Raw genomic sequence first — 22,137 nt, forward strand, 5'->3', positions numbered from 1 at the left:
AAGCATGCTGGGAAGCCTGTCACTGCAAATCAGGCAAGGGGAAATCACCCAAGTGCACAGAGGAGAGAACTCACCATCCCCCACTTTCTCTGTCTGTCTCCCTTTCTCCATTACTCCCTCGATCTCTTCTTCTCTCTCTCACGCTCATTTAACCATACCCACTTCTACAGTACTTTCCAGTTTTATGAAAATGTAACTTTGTGGTGACAGGAAAAGAGAAACAAAGAGTAAAATAATTCTCCACAGCTTCCCTCTATCCTTTGCAGAAATCCCTAGCTTGTATGTTCGCTGTCTGTCCCTCATTGCTCTAATGTGTCCTTTAATTGGCAAATTTCCCTCTACAGTACAGCCATGCTCCGGCCTGTAGAGAAAAAAGATGAGAGTAGGAATGGCGACATTGAAATGTTTATAGATATATAGATAAGTATTTTTTTTGGTGGTTTTGTCTTACACTATCAGTGATAGATTTTTATGTCACTGCAATACCACCATGTTTCTGGTTTCTGGTCAGCAGAGTTCACTTACTATAACGCAGATGTAGATGTCTGAAAAACACCGTTTGTCAATGACTGTCCTACTACATTCCATCAATTCACTCAAGTAGACAAGCGCAGTTAACTTCAAATCAAGTATAGAAATAAAGCAACATAGATTTTTGCGCAACATTTTCTAAATCATCAGATTCTAGCAATTTATAAACAGCAGGTGGATTCTGGAAAACATAATTTTAAGATCCTGACTGTCAGGATATTTTAAATAAAAACAACTTTTTGTAGGTCTCAAGAAGAGAAACACGGCTTCCTTCAGATCACACTTCCGTCACAAAATTTGAAATGTACAAATATTAGGATTTTTCTATCAGTTGTCGTATGAGATAGACATTGCCTGTCATGTGTAAAGTAACAAACGAATCCTCCATGTATGAAATCTGTGTAAGAAAACTTTGGATGGAGAAAGAAATTATCCTGATCCTCAGTCCTTAGTTGCACTATTTTTAGAAGATTTTACACTTTAAAAATGAAGCACACAACTTTGTCTAAGTTAACTAACTTTTTTATTGGCACATTTTAATGTAAAACATGTACATTGGATATGTACACTGGAATATCTTGTACTTTTACTCCAGGTTGTATGCACTGTTCAGCCCAGGTAGTTCTAATCTGCTGTCACTGTCCTCCACAGGTCTGCTGCATGTACGCCAAGTACCTCACCTGAACTGTCTGGCGAGTAAACTCCCCGACCACAAGGACCTGGCCTTTAAGCTCAAGAGAAAACAGTTCAGTATTGAGGTAAGTTGTCAAGATCACTATAGCCAGAGTGCCTTGATAAACAAGGGTTCTTGTCAGAATCAGATTTTTTTGTTTTATTTTGTTGGCCCAATTTTATACCTCTAATGTGTTTTTGTAACTTGCCATGTAACCATTAACCTAAAACAAGAGCTGAATTTAGATTCGTAATTATTTATTGAGAAACCCATTACATTTGTTGCCATTCATCATGTTTGTAGCGGTGCTGAAATTAAGTGCTGATGATAATGAGAAGTCTCTCACGTTAGTTCTGCCAGCCTGTTTCTACTATTGGGTGTCAAAATCAAAGGTGAAGCTATTGACTGTTGCTGCCACACTTACTCCAGAGGCTACAGAGTGAGAAAATTTTTTTTCTATATTCATGATTGTGCAATGAAAAATACTGGGGGAGTTTAAGTTAAAGGTATAGTTCACATTTTTATAAATTGGAGTATGAAGTAATCATTGGTCAAGATATTAATGCATGGAAATGTCCCCAGCCATCCATGACAAACAAAAATGAAGCAACAGCAACAAACATCTGCACTATCAGAAACATCCTAAGCCACAAAAGCTCTCAAGGGAACGAGCTTATGTACGGTAGGTGCTGCTTGCAGTGGCTTCACCCTCATACTGTAGCCAATAAGCTCATTGGAATGGCAGTGTGATCAATGGGGGTTTAAGTTCAAATAAAATGCTGGGTCAACAACTTCTCTGGACAGATGCATGACCAGAAAATTACACACTTTTACATAATGCTTGAGTTGACGTGGCCAATCTTTCGATTTGCTGTGTCATATTTGCAGTCTTGTATATTCCCTTTGAACTGAACAAGAGCACTGCTGACTCCAGCTGCATCAATGACAGCTGATGGCCTTTATGTTGCCTCTGTGTGGGCTGAAACTCGTTTTGGAGACCACTGAGAAGAAGGTGGCAAAGGTGCTTAGGTAAAGAAATAGACACCCTCAACACTCCTGGCAGAGCACAGCTGCTGCAAAGTGAGATTGAGCTGGTGTGCATAGCAGTGCTCAAAATGGCCATTTGGATAGGTTTCCTTCATCAAGGTCTGTATGCTGCGGACATTCCAGCTCATCATGGTGACACTTTCATATGTTCATGCAATCAAATTCTCCCCTAACTTTAGTGTCTCCACTGCACTGTTGATGGTGTTAGACAGGCTTACAGCAATAGTTTCATCCCTAACTTCCACATTCTCTAAAAACCTTTACTCACTGTACTGTTTGGCAATATGTACCAGCTGGTATGTGCACAGCAACAAACAATGTCTCAGCTACTTGCACAGCAACTTACTCCCTATACACCTGGTACATGCAGTTCAGCAGCTTGTTCTGAATCGTGCTAGAGGATCCTTTGAAAACTGGCCTCGCATCATAGTGCCTGCGGAGCTGTGAGTCGCCCTCGCACATTGTTTCAAATATTCCTCGGAAAATCCCAGGCTTGAGAGGGTCCGCATGTAGCGCCATTTCACATTTTCCACACAGTTTAATACGGGTCACTCAGCACCTCAACTTGCTGGTTGTTCTGCTCAATTCCCTGTATTTGTGAACTGTCAATTTGGGTAGCTGTTCGCTCTGCCGGCATGGAGTATAGGGCATAAACACAGCACAGGATTGTATGGCCTTTCCATATCTTCACTAATTTTGATCCATGATTTCTTATTCTCTTTCTCTTCCTGTCAGAGACGCATCCATTTTGCATGTGTCACATCATCACTCTCACTCAGAGCAATCAATCTGTCACTGAACTACCACTCAGGAGACAAATTAAGGGGCCCTCCTCTTAGCTCAGGCTCATGATTGGTCCTCATTACATTATCATTACCTTATCACACCCTCTGGTCCTTGGCTCTTAGTGAGTCCTATTGTCTCAGGCAGGAGGTGAGGGGGAGGAGAGGAATGCCCCCCCCTCCCCAGCCACCCACCAAAATCTTCTCTACATCCTACGATCAACCCCTTCTCTTTTTCCGCCAGCCTTCACCATCCTTCTAACCCTTTCTCCTGTCTGCATTAGCCCGCTCCCCCTCCTTTCTCTGACCCCCTGAATAGGCCACTCCAGTATAGATTTATGTGGTCCGTAAAAGTCAAGGTGGTTATCCTCAATGGTCTTTTAATTAGGCCTCTGTATTGGGCAGGCCAGGGGGCAGAGGCCTAGAGCAGCCCTGTAGCTCTGTGGGGCCTGGATACTGTGTCATATATCCCAGCAGCATATTGTAAAGTCCATGCTTTGTCTGCCTTCCTTGTTTAAGGAGCTTTATTGGAGTTTTATTTGTTGAATGGTAACCATACTCTTGTATTGCCCTTAATACACATAGTGTTAAAAGAGTGATATCCAAAGAGGGATCAAAATTTTTAAATGGCTGCGATTGTTGACACAAGAACGCATCTAATATGAACTGTCAATCACAATCCTTGGCCATCACCCATTTTTATGTGTCAGGGAATTTCCCAGAGAACATTGTATCGTCACCAGTCATGCATCAAATCAATCAAAACACACATTGTAATACGCTTTTATGTTCTAGTGTTGGATTCTCTGGCACTTTGTTTGGCTGTCATTAATGTGTACATCACCTTAGATAGAGATGTCACAAAGGTATGAGTGCATGTTGGCTCTGCGTACCTCGTTGCAGAGGTTGGTTAATATCAGTATGTATATCTTTGCATGCAGAACTAGCGCTGTGCTTTGACTATGTGGCTCATCGTATACTTTGTTTGACCTGTTGGTCAACTGCCTCGGTGGGCCACTGATTGACACATGGGATGGTGATTGGATTCTAAGCCCAGTGTCTGATGTGTGACAGCTCACACCATCCCTGCTAATCACCTCATTTACTCAAGCTACAGGACTCCTCTGCCTGGGGCCACATATTACAGCATTCTCTTACCAAGTTTTGTGCTCACAGTCTGTTTTCTTCCACACATCTATCGCAGTAATGATAGATCACTGCTCCTGCTACTATACATTTCTTTCAACTTTTGACTCCTTTTCTATATTTTAAAGGCAGCGAATTCCGCTTCACTCTGTTTCATCTGGATTAGTATGTGATGTGGTGGTGGTGAATGACAGGTTATTGACAGCGCTAGCTTCTCACCAGTTGGGTCAGGCAGATACATGTCACCCCAACTGTGCATGGAGTCATGCTGGTAACTAATTTCCTAACTGTTGGTTGACTCACACGTCTATCACCTAGCGCCTCAGGAACTCCAGCACACAGAGTAAAGGTTTTGTCAATAGAGACATGTTTTTGTGTTCAGTTATAATTACTAATTTATTAGGTTTTAGTAGCCTACATTAATTTGTAGCCCCGCACTCAGCACCATCATAAAGGTTCTCTTGGTTCCGTGATAAGGTTACCGTGAAAACAGTTGACGGTTGATGAGTTCAAACTGCGGTTGATGAGTACTTATTAGCCATGACGCCTGAAGCCAGAATTAACCCATGGCCCTGTCTGAGCAGGTAGGGGAGTGTTAGGTGTTTAGACCAGATTAACAAATACTCAAACATCGCCTACCCCCACACACATATTGGCATTCATGCAATGACACAAGCACATTCTTATTGAGATACGCATGCACGAAGGTGACACGCAATGTGTGTAAGAATTTTCCCACTCGTATTAAGCCATCACAGGCTTCTTTCACTGCTTTCACAATGCAAGATGCTTTGAGGATGAAGCTCTGAAGAATGTAGATGGTACGCAATTACATTTTCCTTACCTTTGTTTGACCCTTTAAACTGACAGGTTATGTGCCCGTGGGGTTCTGGGGTGCCAGAGGCAGGTCACAGGGTCAAATACAGTATGAGACGGGGATTTGTGTCAAATTAGTCTTCTCCTAGTCAGGCTATTTAGAGGTGTCCCTGACTGGCTCTGTCACTTGGATGGCTATGTAGACTATGTGCAGGTATTTGCTACAAGCTAAACGTTGTAGTCTTGGGAACTTTCAGTTTTATGTTAATGTTTTTTTTAATGTTGTAATTTTTAAGTCATAGTTGGAGAGAGTCAGTAAAAGAAAGATGGGAGTGAGGAGGATAACGCGTGAGGATGGTCCAAGGCCAGATTCATACCCAAAATCTTGTTGTGCTTTATGTCACATTGATTATTGTAGATTCTTGTAATTCTCTAGTGTTATTTTGGAAATCGCCGCAATAAAAGACAAAATAATTGCCATCGTGTGTCATAAAAACCTGTCTCAGAGTATTAGAAACTGCTGTGCTGTGTTTTGGCATCTGATAGGCCTTGAAAGTCATCTTCTAATCAGATTGGTCTTTTTATGAATTTTATGTCATCATCTCACCACAACCTGAAACAGCACATGCCCATCAACACAGCCCCCAGTCTATTTTAATGCAGGCTTTGGTCTTAACATCCAAAATAGCAAACAAACACATATGCGTCATGTCAGCCAAAGTCTGGCGTTAAAGGTAAATAAATGCTTATTTAATGGATACGGTGCTAGGTTGACAATGTACTGTATTTTTAACTTTCAGAAGACAAACTCTACGGTCATACAAACATCTCAGATTATCCAATGACCTTCCATCCCACATGACATGAACTTGACATTAGCCAGCTGAGTACAGTTTTAAGCTGAGTGGAAGCAATGAGGGAGCAGAAAAGGGGGATGAAGAGGATGATGGTGCTGAGTAGGAGAAGACTTAAGGAGAAGAGGAAGCCGAACTGAAAGAGTCCGAGGGAGGTGTATAGAGTAGGTTAATGTTTCTTGGCATGTCCTCAAAACGTCTTTAAGACAACGCCTGTGTCTGCTCCCTGTTGAAGCCTGTGGGTGCCGAGGGAAGGGTGTTAATGGACCTATGTGAGGAACAGAGCGAAGGCTTGGAGAGGAGGGGGAGGCATAAACGGAGAGGAGCAGTTAAGTGATTCTCAGGTCAGGTCTAATTAAAATGAGGGCTTTTCCTCAGAGGCACCAAACCGTCTTATTGAGAGAGAAATAAAAAGGGAGGGAAAGAAAGAATTGTGGAATGCAGAATGAGTTAGACAGAGACCCAGTCCTCAGGGCTCGTTTGTGTATTTGCTTATGTTTGTTTGTATTTCATGCCTGGTCGTATATCTGCTTCCCCGAGTCTTAAATAATGCTCGGTACTAAAGATCAGAGAAAAGCCAATGTTGAAAAGAACTCATATAGAGAAAAAACTCTTAACTCTGAAAAACCGAACTGGGTCATTTAATATTTACTTCCATTAGCGGATCACAATGAACATTTGCAGATTGAGTAAACTAAATACAAACAATAGGCCTATTGGATGTCCTGAACCTATTAGTAGAATGCAAAAAATTCTTATGTTTTTCATACATCTGCCGGTGATTTGTACGCCTGCCTTGGGAATCACAATCAGATGGGAATGGACCTTTTGGAATAATATTTCAATTGAATAATTTATACTTCCTCCCTTGGTGCACACCAGCCTCTGTCGCAATTTGGAATGAGGTGTGCTTATGGTTTGTGCGTGTATGAGAAAGAGAGAGACGGAGAGCCTGGTGAAGGCCAGTCAGTGGCACGCGATCCGACCCTTCAGTCGAACAATATTCACAACATACACCAGATTTGCATTTATTATTTAACAGGGATTTTATCTATTCTGCAAATGTGCATGTGTGTTTGAAAAGGCCCAGCTTGTAAGGTCTCTGTGCTGAGACTTGGGTGTGTGGGGAGTGAAAACATGTGCATGTTTTCTGTGTTTGTTTGTTTGTTGTGGTACCTGCTTGATGGGACCTGCAAGTGATTCAGCTTTGCTGCACTGGCCCATGAACTTCTTAAATATTGATATTTGTTAAATCTATTGATTGAGAAAACTTCACTTAATGCCAAATCTTCGAAAGGTTCCACTGAGTTTTATGGCTGGAATTGCACATTTGTCAGTGGCATAGGGGCTCAAATGTATATAGGATGTGTTTGTCTTGACAAGGTTCAGAAATTATTATAAGGAGACTGGCTGAATCAGTCGTCAATGATTTATTTTTGTAACCCTCAAATGCCCAGGGAAAAAAAGTAGTGTTTGCTGTAGTCTAGTCAAAGTGCAACAAGAGAATATCTGGGACTTTGCCAAATGTGCTGCCCTCTATACTATATCAACACAATGCCGAAACGTTTCTTACAAACATGGAGTATTAAAGGAAAACAAAACAGGGCATATGTGCTCCTCCTGCCAGACTGAGTAAGAGTGTGGTCTGCCTGAACTCACCCTGGAAGTGAAGCCGTTTCGTCAGTGAGCAGTGAACCCTTAACATGGTCCATGCACCACTCAGCCCCCATCAGACTAGACTGGCCACATTGGACTCAGACCTGATTAAAGTAGCCCTCGTTGTCTTCAGCTCCCATTAGAGAGAGAAAGGAAAAGAGGCTGTAACTTGCATGCCACCCCACATCCATGGGGTCTCGTGGTACTATAGGGTATGTGTAAGTGTGTTCAGAAAGGGTTCGCCATTAGCATAATGGTAGTGACTGGGGAACCTTAGGCCCCATGGTGCTTATAAACTGGGTCTTCACTGTATCCTTGGCTTCTGAATCATTTTATTGTTATCTCCTAATTTTGCCTTAGGTCCCTGTACTTTTCTTCTTTAAAAAAATAACATTATTTACAAGACTGGTTCACTGTAAAGTCTGTGCAGAGCATCTACTGTTTTTCCTCACAGTCAAGCATCATTCATTGTTTACTTTTGTTCTTTGGTTGTGTAAACATAATACTTAGACTTGTTTGTTCATAGAAACTAGAAATCATGTGATGCAGCAACCAAAATAAATTTCTTGAGTGTTTCATTTAATTTAGGTGCTGTATTTACTTAACATTAAATAATTAGTCAATCTGTATATTAGACTACACAGAATAGGGTATATGTATAATGCATACGTTTTCAAAAAGCTAGATGTTCAGTGCTATAAACAATCTACAATTGCAATGAAAACCTGTTAACATCATTGCTGAGACTTGAATAAATGGTGGCGAGGCAGAAGTCGTCCTGTTTTGAATGGTGTCATTTTAAACCAGCCAAAATGAAAAAGTCCCCTCACTTCTGTTAGTCCACAGAGAAAGTTCAAATTGCCACAATGAGCACAAACAGCTCCATGGTCGGAGTGGTTCAAAGGTGGAATGTTGATCCGGAGCAGGAGCATCCAACTCAGGAAGGCTCTCTGCTTGGGTCCTAAAAATAACTTTCCCACACTCACTGCTCAGTGTCCTAGGGGGGTCAGGAGGAGGAGTGTGTGTATGCATTTCTCTGTGCGTCTGCTCAGTGTTTATGTATGCTGCTGGGATTCAAACACATTTGAAAATACAAATAATGTGTATAACAAAATGATGTGTACACTCATTTTTGGGATTGTTTTACTAAATATTTGTTATATAATTAGTTAAGTGTCTTCTTCTCCACCATTTGTGAAGAGGGGGTTTGAATAGACATTGTTGTTACATATTGAAAGATATGAAAAGCCTACTTTGTTTAAGGAGGGTGAAACTTATTTTGATGTGTTTGCCACTATTTGAGATCACTTATTACTGACAAATCTTTTAATGTTGTGTAAAATAGTTATTTGGTCAGAGGCCCATTGATCATGGTGATTCCATGGCTTCTGCATTTGAAATGAATACTTTATTCAGTGCAGCCAGCTAAAATCATAAACATAAAGATTTATTATCAACAACATTACGAGGTTGGCTACATCGACATATAGCACCAAATGTGTGAACGCAGAAAGAGTTGCAGGCAGCAGACTCCTTTACATTTGCAACTGCTGTTTGAAAGTACTCAGTCACGTCTGTGAAGGTTGACAATCAAATGTCAACACTTTTTAAAAGCTTGGGTTTTTTCTTTCTACAACGTGAGACTTAAGTCTTCGGAAAGCCTATCCACACAAGGAGACAGTCTTATTGTAAGGAGTTTATCATATTTCCAGACTCCTCCCAAAAGAATATGTGTGCTTACTTCATTCATTAGATTGCATAAGAAAAAGTAGACTTAGAGATGCCAGACCAGTTGGACACTGGTCAAGCATTTTTCTGATTGCTTTCTTTGTCATCAATCCCTCAATGAGTCCTTGCGTGATGAAAACAAATTGGGTGTTTTGATCCTCTTTCTTTCTCTTTATCTCCAAGCACACCATAAAGGCATTTGTTTCAGCTAATCACGGGAGCTACTTAACCCCTGCTCCTGTGAATATGGTTGTATTTAAAAAGGATTCACCCAACAGTCAACACAGAGTTGTTTAAAGTGGTGTCGGCCATTGAGAGAAGCTGGCCGGCCGCTGAATGTAGTAGTGCTCATGTATTTTATGAGGGCAAGTGTCCCTGTCCTTCAGAGTTCACAGGTGGCTATTGAAAGGCCTGGCCAGATGATGGAGGATAGTTAGGACGCACATGACGCCCTGAATAGACTTTGATTACACTCAGCAGATGAGTCAGAGGGCCATTTGAAGGACAAGCCTGCTCTTCAAAAGGCAAGTTAGAGGGCAAGTTGTTGCCGCTTTATCGAATAGTTTGCGACCCCATCTGAGAATTAAGATGCATGTTTGAGTCAGTGGTCTTGCGTTTATGCTGCAAAAATAGAACTATTTTCTTTGTGCGTTTGTCAATGTGTGTGTGCGTGTGCGCGCTACCTAACATACGTGAGTGTGTGAAGGTGGGGGAGGCACTGGGTGGGAGAATACTCCAGTGTGTGGCTTAACCAAACTTTCCTTTTGTCCCTAACAATGATGAGTGATGATGAGTGACAGGGGTGTTAGGAGTGGGATCTGGGGAACAGAATGCTCCAAAGCAGTGCTCACCCAAACTCACACAAAAGGCAGCAAAAGGTCAAATCTGAGGCAAGCTTCTTATCCACTGGCATATAATATTGCACCATGTTGTGTGTCACATAATAAGCTAAAACACGTCTCTTGCTGTGTTCTCGCTGACTTGACAGTATTACTTATTATGTCTTATTATGCAGTTCCACTACCATTCTTTACATCAGGACTTTTCAGTCTTTTCAAAGTATATAAACTCTGTCAGTTATTGATTTTTTAAAGCAGGTCTGCTGGCAGTCTTATCACATTGAGCCCCTGAGGTACCTCTTGTCTTTTCTTTGCCCTCATTTAAAATTTTAATAACAACAAGGTTTGCCTTGAGATACTCTGTCTCTCTCTCTCTCTATCTCTCTCTCTCTCTCTGCATCACCTCCTTTTCTTTACCCAGCCTAACTGCATGTCAGTATACCTCCTCACTCTAAAGCAAGTAAGAAAACATGCACAGTTGTCCTTTTGTTACGCAAAATCCATACATTCTGCTTACACAGCCCAACTCTACACACAGAAACCCCTCCCTTTACCACCACACACACATTATGCCCCACCGCTAGCTAGGGATGAGGAGGACTTGCGTGCAAGTGTTTCCCAGGAGGCAGCTGTAGACTGAGGGTCCTGAGGCCCGCGGATGGCTTTAGATGGCGGTTAGTGAGGAACCAGTATATATTTTTTTTGTTGCCTGCTCTCCTTCTACCCCTCCCCCTTTCTGAGCTCAGGCAGTGATCGTAACAGGGGGTGACAGCTCACCTCTCCCTAGCGTGCCTACAGTCCTCGGAGCGTTAGCCCCCCCCCCCCCCACCCCCCACCCTCAAGTCCCGGAAGGCCACAAAGGTTACTCCATATGTTAGTCTGAGGATTCTTATGAATCTTTTTTTCCAACAGACAAGCATATTTTATGTCAAGTGTAGAAAGATTTGTATGAATAAAATCAAATCACTTATATTTCTGCTTGATCCCCTCATCATAAATGGAGTATGGAGTCTCTGTCATTGTTTTACTTTTTTTGCTCCGTCATCCTCTGCCTCCTGTTCTTCTGTGTGAGTTGCGACTCAGTGGTGTGAAAAGATCCAGGGCCTGGAGTTTCACATCTATTAAAGGCTTCGTGTTTGGAGAGGGGAGTGATCTGATGGCCTGGTGTTGTACGCTCACTTACACAGACTGTTTGTGTTTGGGGACGATGTGTACGCTTGCTTCATCACCCACTGTGAATTTGTGTGTGTGTGCATGCCTATACGTGTATTTGTGTGCCTGTGTTTAGCATGTATTTAATCTTGACGGTGTATCTTTATATTACTTTTGTTTTAAGTCTCGTTAACATTGTTTCATGACTTTACTTTATTTGACAAAAAGTAAGAAAATTGTACACCTCAGCTTAATTTCTAGTTCAAAAGTTTGAATAAATGCTGTTTGTTTGTTTGCTTTGTTGGAGATATGATGGGGATATTTTATGCCTCTGTTGCAGATATATGCAATTTCAATCACAAGCATTTACTCATATCAGAAACAACCCGTTCACCTCTACAAGAGGAAAGATCCCAATGAGCGTCCCTCTCCAGATAAATCTCAATGGACATGAAAGTTAACAGCCTCCTTTGATGCGCATCTTTAGAAACACATTCAGCAGTCATCCTTTGAGCTTTCTGCAACAACAGAAGTCTTACAAGGAGACAAGAGATGTAATGCACAAAATTATAATTAAATCAGCACAATGAATTTATTGCACCCCTCAACATATTACACATCTTGGTGTTTGTGTGTGTCTTTGAATCTTTACAAGAGTGTTAATGCTTGTGCAAGTCTTGGATAACTGGCTAGTGAAATTGTATAATGAGTAGTGTGTGTATTGAGAGGAGGGTTTGCGTGCTTGGATGGGCAAGGAATAGCGCACAAAAGCATGTGTAGTGGTGAATATTAGAGTAGGCAGAGTGTTAGCAAGGTCGCTCTGTGTACAGAAAGAAAGAAGTGCTTTCCCATCTCAAACTCACTCCCTCTTTCTCTCTCTCACTCACTCGGTTTCTTTTGTCGAACGCTCCCTCCCTCTACTCCTCTTTTTTTAATCATAGTGAGCTTTTTAAGAGTGTTGCTCTCTCTACATTGAGAGGCTTTAATCCAACTAAACAGCCTTCACATTCACCCTTTTCACCTCATTTGCTACCAGACACAAAGTCAGCTTGGCGTCTTATAAGCTGATGCCTGTTTTAAGATGCTGTACTCAGGATGAACATTCCTGCTAAACTCCCCCTCCCCAACTGCTCAAAAATAAGAGATAGGCAAGCTCATTTGGATGGTCGGACAGAAGTGCACAGACACAGCAGCACTGCTGTGGGAATCAATCTGTGAGGTTAGAATATGCAAGATAAGTGCCATGGGGGGTGTGTGTGTGTGTGTGTGTGTGTGTGTGTGTGTGTGTGTGTGTGTGTGTGTGTGTGTGTGTGTGTGTGTGTGTGTGTGTGTGTGTGTGCAGCTTCCCGCGGCATCCTCTCCAAACACCCACAGGCTAAAGTGGAATCCCAGCCACGCCCCACATATCACCCCATGTGATGTTTGGGGACGCACCCGACACCTACTCTGGACACGCACACGTCTTTTTTAAAAACACATGAGCTTTCTATCTTCTCTCAATGTGGTGTGCTAACGCATCACCACTTCTGGCCTTAATGGCAGCCTACATATCAGAGAGAAAGCACTGGCCTGGTGTAATCTGACTTGTCTTAATTACAGGCAGTATCCAGTAATAGGCTGCTTCCATAGATATCAGCCATTAGAGCAGTGTCTCTGACGGGAGAGGCCTGATTGGCTACGAGGTGGGTGATAAAGAGGCCATGCCTCATTTACCTCCAATTTTTTGTTCACACATCCCTGTATTAAAGTCAAGCGTGAAGATGGCAAGGGACTGTGTTAAACTGATTTATGTGCTCTCCTACGTATGTGGTGGTGGCTAATCTGCTCGTCCTGATTGCATTGTCAGCAATCAGTGCAGCTCTACAAGTGAATGGTTTCACTGGACGGAAGTTGTTCCAGCAAAGTTTTGATGCTGTTTTTTTTTAATATTATTAAATGGTCCTATTTCTGGACTCATTAAAAGTGATATCAGTAGAGCATTGTGACATATATTCTTTTTTCATTGTGAGCTTATAAAAGGACCGTGCCCAGGCTTTAGGCTTGTCTGTGTGGTTTCACTTCCAAAACCTCAAACCAGCAGCTCTTGTCTGCTAATTGAATTAAACCACAACAAGTATCCTTAAGTAGACTTTACAAACTTGAACAAGAAGTTCTTTCAGCAGACTGTTTCCTCTCGACTCTCTGCACTTGTCTGTGTTTCTTCCCTCCCCACAACTATACACACGCCCTCTCGTCGTGTGCTTTCCTGGAGGTTGAGCTTGTATGCTGTGATGTACATTGATGTTGTAGATGATGACCAGAAAGATATTGATGATACGTTCCCAATCCTTCTATCTCCCCCATTCACTTTGCCTTTGTTAGCACCAGAATAGCATGTGATCTGATGACATGATATGTTTGAGTAATTCCACAGACAGTTTCACCATCCATTTCAAATGCCATAAAACAAAGTCAAACCATTAAGGATAATATACCCATTATTAGTATGGAAATTAGAAATGGAATGCCATAGAGTACTGAAAGCTTGTCACTTGAGTGACAGTTAAAGACACTCCTGGTTCAGTGCACTGTATTTAAGATATGTTTGATGTTTTTCAAACTCCATATTTGGCACATTATCCTCGGGTGGCAGCTCACACCTTGTTGGTATTTAAGACAGATTTCAACGGATATTACCGGATTGTGGCGGCGGTTGCATTTAAGGGTGCAGCTCCCTCATAACAGGGAGGTGTCGTCTGCTGACAGATCACTGTCTGGATGAGAGAGCACAGCAGCATCCCACCTCATTACCGTAGCAGCACACTAACCGAGGGACCGACACACTGCTCGCTGTGATTAAGATGTAAATTTCCTCTAATTGGAATGTAAATTCATACATTTATATGAAGACGTCAGCTGTCAGATTGCAATATTGTGTCCTTTTTTCTCCCTGTCCCCTGTTCCCCAGGCAGGGACTAGGTGCCTGTAATCTGTATCGTACTCTCACAGCCCATCCTGGGATTTGCCGTTTGTTTAATGTCGGGCCCATTGTCTTGCATCCAGCCCGTCATTGTAATGCTTCCCATTCATGTTTCTGTGTTTTGTTGCAGTCTGATTTGCTCTCGCTACCTGTGTTTGTTCCTCCATGCATGGATGAGCCACCAGGGCTTCGGGGACTGGGAGGGACTTTGAGTCGGGGCTGGGGTCATTGGGTGGCCGTATTTTGTGTGTGCATCGATTACTTCTGCTGAATGTTCCTCAATGCAAATAAGTCTGCCACTTTGAGAGGAAGCACATGTATCTGAAGTAATTAATTTTACCCTTGAATGCCAGCTGTGGTGTTTGTGTGACGTGTTCCAAATAGAGCTTTCTCACCAAAAAGGTGTTAATTTAGGGATTTGGCAGATGAAGTAAATGTGTTTGCCAATGTATATAGCCCATAAAACTGTGATCTGTCGTGTTTGTCCTGCTAATTCTGAGATTGTGCCATCATGAGGGATTGTTAGATTACATTGTGATATGGCACATTAAGACCCATTCACTTTTATATTGACTCCCACTCAAATGTTACAGTATGTTTAAGTTATGTCGTAGTGTGCAGCCCTGTATATGATAAACTACATTTCTTATTCTTGTTCAGAGGTGTTCTCTGAAGAGGATGAATAATATGCTTTTACAATGTTTCTTAAAGGTGATGCAATTATTATGTAGTTAATCTAACTCAGCCTTGCAATTACTTTAAAGTACTTTTAAACCTTTTAAAGTTTTAATGTGTATATTTTCCACCTAACAGTTTTAAACATCCACTACTCACTGGGAGAAGAAGGTTCTAAGATATTAGTATAGTATTTACATGCAGGATGTTTTATTTATATTCTGACAGTTCAAACATTTAAGACTTCAGATAGGATACTGATCCTATTTTAACATAACAATCTTCACCAATACCTGTCTCAACAGGCCTTGCTCCTGAACTGATCAGCATGTACAAAAGGAAAATAACAAGATGTCACACCTGGCATACAGAAGCAAACAAAACATAATTTTCATGACTAAGCAGAAGCATCACACTTTGATAATGCCTTTCTGTAGAAATGTCTCCCATATTTCCTTATTAGCACCACAAATGTTATTTACATTAGACCACCAGTGATGCAAAAGTCACATGTGTAGTAGAACTTGTATGTCTTGTTTAGACTGAGGTCACATTGCCACAAATCTGATATGTATCAGATTTACTGGGTAGTCAGACTGTAGAAACCACACAAAAGGCTGCCTTGGTCAAGGTGTGATGCCTCAGGCACCAGTGGCCCGAGGAACGTTATCACAATGGAAATCATTCTATCCTTCGTCTCAGCAATTGCAGTGTAAACAGTTGAATTACACCATTTGCGTTACAAAATAATTTAACGAGAATGTTTCCTTTCACATGTTTGATTGGCCAGCACAGTGTATTGTTAGATTTTGTTGCATTGTGTCGTGGCAAAAGCTGAACTACTTGGAACATATTTGCTTTGGAGTCCTCAGCATCGGCACACATGTGTAAGTGCCCTAGTAAAATACAAATCAATAAGAATCCAGTGCATTATCGCGAGTCGCGGTAATGTGTCACTGGCTAAACGCTGTAGCAGAAAGATGAAGAGTTTGTTCAAAATATGAAGGATTCATTATATTTGTAATGGTCTCAAAACTACAAAAAGTATTTATATTTACAAACCACAAACAAGGACTTCATGATGAATGAGTAAAATCATTACCATTTGTTGTGTAAAAGACAGAACTGGCTGGCGTTCAAGATCCTGTCCACAGGACATGTTTTGATGAATACAAACAAAAGCAGGCCAATTTTCTTTTTGTATGTTTGTGGACAGATCATCCGGCATCTCTGGGTGTGTGTGTGTACTCGAGGATCCTGCATATCTCCTGTGCATTCCTCTCAGGCACAGGTAGCGTGTGAAATCTCACAGGTCACGCAAACCTTTCCACGAAGGAGTTTCAGATGCAGGAATTGCAGGGGGCATTTCCTCCCTTGTCACACGCTTTCTGAGAAAGTGTTAGTGCCGATATGTAGAAATGTGTGTGTGCCTGCAGACCTTAATCAAATAAAAATAATGACATTAAAGACAATGGTGTGTTCACAGTATATCCGTGTGTGTGTGTGTGTGTGTGTGTGTGTGTGTGTGTGTGTGTATATATGAAGGGGGCTGCAGGGTTGTTGTGAGGTGCAGAAAATGAAAAACACTAGAGCTCCCAGGAAGAACATCCAGGCTATATCAAGCAGGGAGGAAGAAGGGAGAAAGGGAGAATGGACCCTTCTATTTTTAGGTCCAGCTGCAGGTCAGACTAGCTGAACCTGTGTAAAAAAAAAACACCGTGGTTACTTAAAGGCCAGTACGTCTTCACAGGCTTTGCCTTTTGTGTTGTATGTGACAAAGCCTGAGATTCCCACGCAGTCTGATTCCAGCTGAGGGTTGATCCGTGCACCAGGAATCCTGACTATGCTGCTACAACATGTCAACGCCGCTCCACCCATCTGTGGCACCAAACATGCCCTCCCTCCCTCCATCAGGAAGGAATCCTAATAAACCTGCTCCTTTCACTTCCATTCAATCTATCACCTCATGTTTATCACACCAAATCAACAGCATGGAAAACTGACATGTTCCCAGCCGTTGTTTCTGTTAACCAGGAATCTGCCTCTGGTCAGGTGAACCGGTCGGCCCTGATCACGTGGGTTATTTTCATGTTTGGGATCGGCTCGTACATCCTGGTGACTGTAGAGAAGCCTATCAGGGATTACATCCGGATGCATCCCTCTTACACACCACCCTCCGTGATTTACACTTCCTCCCGTTGCCTGACATGCCTTTGGGCGCCATTGGAAAAGTGGTTCATTTACTTTACAAGTTGCTCCTTGATTGAGATTTAGAATTTCATATATTATGTTTTTTTATTAATTTGAATTGTTTAAAGACATTATTAACGATGACAATATTTCATACGGCCTATAGTTTGCTCCTATAGTCCTCTGGCTCTTTTGCCACACATTGCCACACATTGCCACACAACCAACCAGACTTGGCTCACCAGAATCACAGCACAGACATACAAGAGGAGAGTTAGGGAGGAACTGGGGTAGAGAGAGACCATTGTGTCCCCCAGGTATGACGGAGTCACTCATGCAGAAAGATCCCACATGGAGGGAGGTGGGAGAGAGAGAGAGAGAGAGAGAGAGAGGGAGGGGGCATGAAGGAACTCTTGGCTTCCTCTCTGCGTTTGTGCCCCCCTTCCCTGAAAACACATCTGTCTTCTTTTCTTTGCCACACACCTTTTCTGCATCCTTCGCTCACCTTCTCACTCCAGTAACAGATTTTTCTCTGCTAACAGCTTTAAATGTTTTTTTTATATTTTGGGCGGCCAGGAAGTGTGTCGCTTGTCACATTTCGTGCCACCTGCCATATTTTGTCTGACTTTCTTGGGATAAAGTTTTTTGGCTGCAAGTTCGTTCTCTTTTTAGCCAATGTTCTTCGGCCTTCGGACACACTGCTGTTACCGTTACCCCAATCCGTCCGTCTTACATGCAAATATGTGTCAGCCCTACAGTGATCACCATTTTAGTCCGTGGCAGCGCTATCTCATGGCTGCATGCATTAACAATTCAACTCTGCCCCTCCCCCGACACAACAATCATTTGCGGATGTGTTGGGTGAAATTTAGCAAGAAATTATCATTTTCTGAATCACTTCACTCTGCTTGCTCGGTGTTTGTTTCATTCTTTCTCTTTCTCCGTCTCGTCTTTGAGCTCTTAAAAAGACTTGGAGCCCCCTGCATGTCCTTCTTTTTGCTTCTTTTCTCTGTACTTTTTTTCATCATTATCCAACAGCACTTTTCTGTGCGTGCAAATGCTTTCTGAACGGCTTCCTTTCTTCCCTTTCAGGCTGGATGTCATTGTTGCTGCCTGTGGGCTGGGTGTATTTATTTAGGGGTAATTGGTGTGTGGATGAGTGAGGTAATGAGGTGCATCCACACTTGGCTGCTCCCCTCCCTGAGAGCCTGAGACAGACGTAGCCTAGCTGGGCTCCGGCTTGAGCTGTACCACACTGCTGTTTCCTCCACACAAGCCAGAATGGCTCTTTCATACCCAGGTGGACAAACACAATCACTGGGGCTGATACCTAAATGAGGCGTCTGCTGTTTGAAGTGTGTGTGTGAGTGTGTGTGTGTGTGTGTGTGTGTGTGTGTGTGTGTGTGTGTGTGTGTGTGTGTGTGTGTGTGTGTGTGTGTGTGTGCGTGTGCTCATGAGTACACATATCCTGTGCGTGTTCATGTGCTTGTATTTGTGGGTGGAGAGGGAAAAAACAGCTTTTGGTTGTTGGCCTGTCTTGAGTCCTTGTTTGTCTTGTGGCTTGTGTTTGTATAAGTGATTTTCCCTGTGTGTTTGTAAGTGCATGTATATCAGGCTGAGTGGGTGTTCAATGGAGCTCAAGGAGGACCTTTGGCTCTCATAGCCCCCTGCCAACCTCCAACTGCCCCTGATGTCCTGCAGAGTTACCTAATGATTTCACTTACACCTCCCTTATCTGTCTGGCCCGTGTGGCAGCAACCGTCTGACGCTTCAGCCTTTACATGCCATTTGCTGCCTCATATCCTGTGAAATTCAATTGCACAGCTCCAACTGTAGCCGGAGTAGGGGGATCTCTCTCTCTCTCTCTCTCTCTCTCTCTCTCTCTCTCTCTCTCTCTCTCTCTCTCTTTCTTTCTGCCATGTCCCATATTTGTAAATACAAGCATAAACAGTTCTACACATCACACCACATTTTTTCCATATTATCTCACAGCAATGTTGCATTTTCATGTTAGAACACTCTAAAGTTGACACTTCATTTCACTGCAGTGTATTGATGACAGACTTTGAATGAGATGTAAAAGTTTTAAACTGGGAAGCTTGGACGTTTGAGGCTGCCCACAGGTGTTCGGCAGATAATATTATGCATAGATTGTTTTGTTGTTATCAGGGTAATTGGTGTAGACCTGCCAGCCTTTGATAGACACACAATTACTGTATGTGATGCATAAGTGGACTCATTTTAGGGCAGGATTTTGAGTTGCTAATGGTGCATTATTCAGCTTTTGGTCTGTCCCCAAAAGTGCCGGGCCAAATCAAACACGCCGCTCCAGGATAATTGAGGCCCACTCTGCACCCCCTGCAGTGAGCAAGGCAGAACTGTAATCCCCTGACAACTCTGACTTGGCCCCAATCTGGCAGGCCGCCCATTTCCCAGCAAAACGCCTAACTCAACATCGGGGAGAATGAAGAAGCTGATAGTCACATTTGGAACGCTTTCCAATTTTGTTATTCTTTTCAACTCAACGGCGCTCTGTAGCCATCTCTGTACTTACCCTTACTTTGCTTTATTTTACACTCTACTTCATTGAGCATAATTACACTCAAACCGTCAAACTAATATTCTTACCCATTTGTCTCCTCAAGCTTTTGTGGTTTTGTGATCAAAGGATTTTGGCAAATAAGTCCAACCACCCTAACCACAGAAATGTTTCCATTTGTCTTTTAAAACTGTTGCCAGAGACTCTATCACAAAGTGAAAGGCTCAGTAATTACATACAATTTTGAGCAAAGCGAACTTGGATTGATAATTCTTCATTTTGTTAATTTTGTCAGACGCAGTTTTGTGAAGTTAGGAAGGGAATGTCATCTTTATTTTGATTGATAGTCACTTTACTAAACCAACTTGCTAATGCAGCTCGCTACCTCCAGATAAACCTTTGCTTTGATATTGATTATTCCTCCATTTCCAATCAACTCTAAAACACCTTCAGGGAAAATTAATGTATATTCATTTTAACACACCTGGACTATGACATTTACAAAAAAGTCTAAAGACATTTAATATTAAATATCATGTTTCATAAAAGACCTTGTGATAAAATAGTCATCATGTTGTAACAAGCCTTTAATGAATGGAGTATTCAGTCTCCTTTTACTAATGTGTACACATTGAAGATTTCAATTTGTATCTGTAAATGCTGTTCATCATAGTGCCTTTTTTTAGTTAAAGAAGTTATATTATCATATTTTTTAATGTGTTATGTTTCTAGTCATTGTTTTAAAATCCAGACATTGTCTGCAGTGGCACTTAGGGGTCCTCTGCACACAAGATATCACATGCATTTAGCACTGTCTCTCTGATTTTTAACTTGAGCATACATCCTCCCCTAGGCCCTGGCTCACTGTTTTAATGGCTTTAGTAATGCTTCACAATTAACACTCAGCCAGCGCTCTAGGTTAGTTAATGGCTGGTGTGTTTCAGGCTAAATTAGAAAACACAAAACAAGAATTCCCCATCACCCACAGTGCTTCTAGGACCTAGAGGTTACGGGGGAAATGGAAGGTGGTGAATTTTTTGACAGGGCAGCCGAGGTGATGTCTCATTCCCTCTGACATCTTAAACACCCTAAAGGTGGCTTTGCCAACAGTCTACCCAGGAAGCACCTCACCTAGCTGTGGCTAAATTTACACAACCACCTGCCCACAGGGAGCATACTGGAGAGGAGAGCAGAGGTGGAGCTGGAGTGAGGATGGGGGACAAATAGGGGAGAGAGAGAAGGAGGGGGCAGGAGACTGAGGTGTGTGTGATTGTCAAAGGTCAAGTTTCACGTAATTTGCTATTTGAATGAAGAATATTCAAGTGAGAGTTTTTACTCAAGAAGTTTCAGCATTTCTCTTTAGTATTCTGTCCCTCTTGGCTCGGCTGTTTTCTGTTGTACTGCAAGTTTGCATCAGAGTGGAGACAGAGAATAGGTCAGATTTGAGTTTTCCAGAGTGCATTTAGGAGCTCGGTAGATTAGTGGAACGAAGCTTTCAGCCCCCAGCGATTCCTGTTCAACGCTACTGAGAGCACATCAGCTGTTTTCTCATTTATCATTTCACTGTGAAAGTGACCTTCATTTCAGAGTGTCACAAATAACAGTGGTGAGGGGGCAACGAGTGGATGTGAATACCTGAGCCCTTTGAAAGACTAAATATACAACATCTCATAAGAGAGGCAGTCTAGTGATTTCCAGCAATTTTGTATTTGTTTTGTTTGTTTGTTTTTATTTTTTACTCCAAGACATTATATTTTTACAAAATGCAAGAAGTTGGAAAGTGTTAGTTGAGAAGCACGTCTGTGGCTGTTAGCTGTGTCTAGCTAAATGTCTAAAAGTTCCCTAGCTACTATTGTTTATTACCCATGAGATCATATTCTAACTGGTGTTTTTAAGACCCAGACGAGATACTGAACCAATTATAAATTGTCAATATTTTTTTTAATTTTGTCACATTATTGACCCATTTTAATAAAAAGGCAACGCCGCTTTCCCTTTAGAACTGTATATTCCTGCTTTTTATGAATTCACTCAAAGGCTGCGTATGTTAAAGCGCTCAAGACGGACAGTCGAATAGAATGGTAACAATTCTAGATGCTCCCCAGTGGCAGAGTTCAGGCTGTTTGCCTGCGGGCTGATGTGGAGTGAATGGCCTTAGAGGCTCTAGGCTGGTCTATGTGTGGCCCGGCTGGTCCAAGTCAGCAGTAATGACTGGCTTTGGCCAGCATGCCTGTTAATGTGAATGGGGTTACTCTGGGCAACACCTTTTCAGCTGGGTCCTATGAAGTCCCCAGTATGGTGGTCTTTGTCCACACAAGGGCTGTCCTCTCAGCAAAAAGGGCTCCTTTTTTGTGTGGACTATCAACTGGTGATGGATTATACCCACCCCCCTTTATTCATCCGGGCAGACTAACAGACACGGATGCATGCAAACATACACACACTCTCACACATACATGCAACCACAAAGACAGCACAAGTGTTACAAACACATCAGCGCATTATCTTACACAAGTGTTTTTAAAAAATGATTAATTAAGGTGTACACAT

At 42.2% G+C, this 22,137-nt stretch overlaps 1 protein-coding gene across 1 annotated transcript in view; it reads left to right on the forward strand.

The window, feature by feature from the left end:
* Positions 1-22,137, forward strand: part of elp4 (elongator acetyltransferase complex subunit 4) — a 51,002-nt gene that overhangs the window by 20,044 nt on the left and 8,821 nt on the right. Inside the window, exon 9 of the mRNA XM_068730505.1 lies at positions 1,183-1,289. Within this exon, the coding sequence (XP_068586606.1) occupies positions 1,183-1,289 (107 nt within the window). The remainder of the gene's footprint in view (positions 1-1,182; positions 1,290-22,137) is intronic.

The sequence above is a fragment of the Cebidichthys violaceus genome, unplaced genomic scaffold (assembly GCF_023349555.1).
Source record: "Cebidichthys violaceus isolate CVI_PGR_0920_01 unplaced genomic scaffold, fCebVio1.0.p SCAF_5, whole genome shotgun sequence".
Classification (NCBI taxonomy): Eukaryota; Metazoa; Chordata; class Actinopteri; order Perciformes; family Stichaeidae; genus Cebidichthys; species Cebidichthys violaceus.